The 1,694-nt window shown below is 41.1% G+C and overlaps 1 protein-coding gene across 1 annotated transcript; it reads right to left on the reverse strand.

Moving 5' to 3' along the window:
* Positions 1–466: 466 nt before the first annotated feature.
* Positions 467–1,694, reverse strand: LOC122651109 (F-box protein CPR1-like). Its single transcript, XM_043844438.1, has one exon. The coding sequence runs from the start codon at positions 1,688–1,690 to the stop codon at positions 467–469; it is 1,224 nt and encodes a 407-aa protein (XP_043700373.1). The 5' UTR covers positions 1,691–1,694.

Genomic DNA, 1,694 nt, shown 5'->3' on the forward strand with positions numbered 1-1,694 from the left:
CCCAGTGCACAAGGCTCCCGCGTTTCGTAGGGTCCAGGAGAGGTAGATGGTAGATAGCATTATCCCCTTCACGGAGAGGTTGATTCCCAGGACTCGAACCCGCATTACTGCGCTAGGGGTAACGAGACCTTGCCATCGCACCAAGTAACGACCCTCCTCACTCTTATCCAAGTAACTTAAAAATGAATCATATGGAATGATCTCAAGTCTTTAGCAGTTACAAGTAAGTTACATACCCCTTTCAGATCACCCAAGTGCATAAGTGCTTCAAAAACTAAATAAATAAAATAAAAATTGTAAGAAACTAGCATTTTGGAATAAACATGCGAAGGCCAATTCATGTCTTCAGCCTACTTTTCCCTCATTTTGAAGGCAAAAAAGCTTGAAACTTGATTGATTGCATTACAAGGGGAAAAAAATTTGTAAATATATGAATAGTAGCTTGATGTGTAATCTGTTCTACGAATTACCATGTCAAATTCCCATTATATTGTTGCCTCGGCTTCCTCCCTGTTCTTTTTCTTCTTGTGCTTCCTTTTTTTGTTTCTGATTGTTCAATTTCATCTTTGGCATTGAGTGGAACGAGACTCCCAACGCAGATCTCTGCTTGAATCCAATTTGAAACCCTAACCTTAAGATTCCTAGATCTTTGTCTACGTCTAACGGGATCATACAGGATCAACGCTTCTAAATTCATCCCAACCATAACTTCACCATTCTTTGAATAACATATAGGCCTGATGTGATAAGAGTTTATCAGCGGTGGTTGTTCGATTGAGAACTGTTTCGTCCAAGACTCCCTCACACCATAATCCTTCATCACCCAAAACTCAACACGGACGGTAAAGATCTTACAGCGCAGGCAGAGTTGTGGTCCAAGAACGCCAATACTCATGTGAATTTTTTCGTCCACAAAGTCAGGAAGTGACACCTCTCGATACTCCTCATCTTGAAGGTCAAAGGAAAGGATAAAATTGGACTCAGTGTAAGGTCCCGTCTCGCGACTTGCAACCCAATGAAGAGCAGAATTTGCAAGAACCCCAGATACATGTCTGTAGTTAATGTGAAAAGGCATATCTTCGATCCTTCTCCATGAGTCGGTGCTAAGTGAGTAGATATTCACCTCCGAATGCCAAAAGTTATCATAATCATTTTTACTATAAGGCTGCGCAACCCTTACCACCTTGTAATCGTCGGTTGTCAAATCATAACCGAATCCATAAACATTAAAATGTGTGAGGGGAGACTCCCTAGGAATAATGGGTAGCTTATGATGCCTTTTTGTAGAAGGATTCCAGAGTAATATGTCCTCCTCCTCCTCATCAGTGTTGTGTAGACAGAGTAAGCCATTGCAAGAACCCACTATTTCGGTTGCATAGTTTACAAACTTAGGGTGATGATCGACTTTAACCAATACTTGTAGTTCCTTGGAAGCATTTAAGTCGATTGAGTAGAGAGAGGTGTCACTGAAAATAAAGGTGAGGTAGATATTGTTTGCAAGGGATCGGTTGAGATGCATTTTGATGAAATCAGGATCGATTATAAGAGCACACCAAAGTTTGCATATGCACCTGAATCTTAGAAGAGATTTCACCGGAAGCCTCGAAAGTATGTCTGCAATGATAACCTCAGGGAGATTCTTGTTTGCCATTTCTTCCACTTTGCTTATCTTCTCGTTGAAATCTGCCATGGCC

This window comes from Telopea speciosissima, chromosome 2 (genome assembly GCF_018873765.1).
Source record: "Telopea speciosissima isolate NSW1024214 ecotype Mountain lineage chromosome 2, Tspe_v1, whole genome shotgun sequence".
Lineage (NCBI taxonomy): Eukaryota > Viridiplantae > Streptophyta > Magnoliopsida > Proteales > Proteaceae > Telopea > Telopea speciosissima.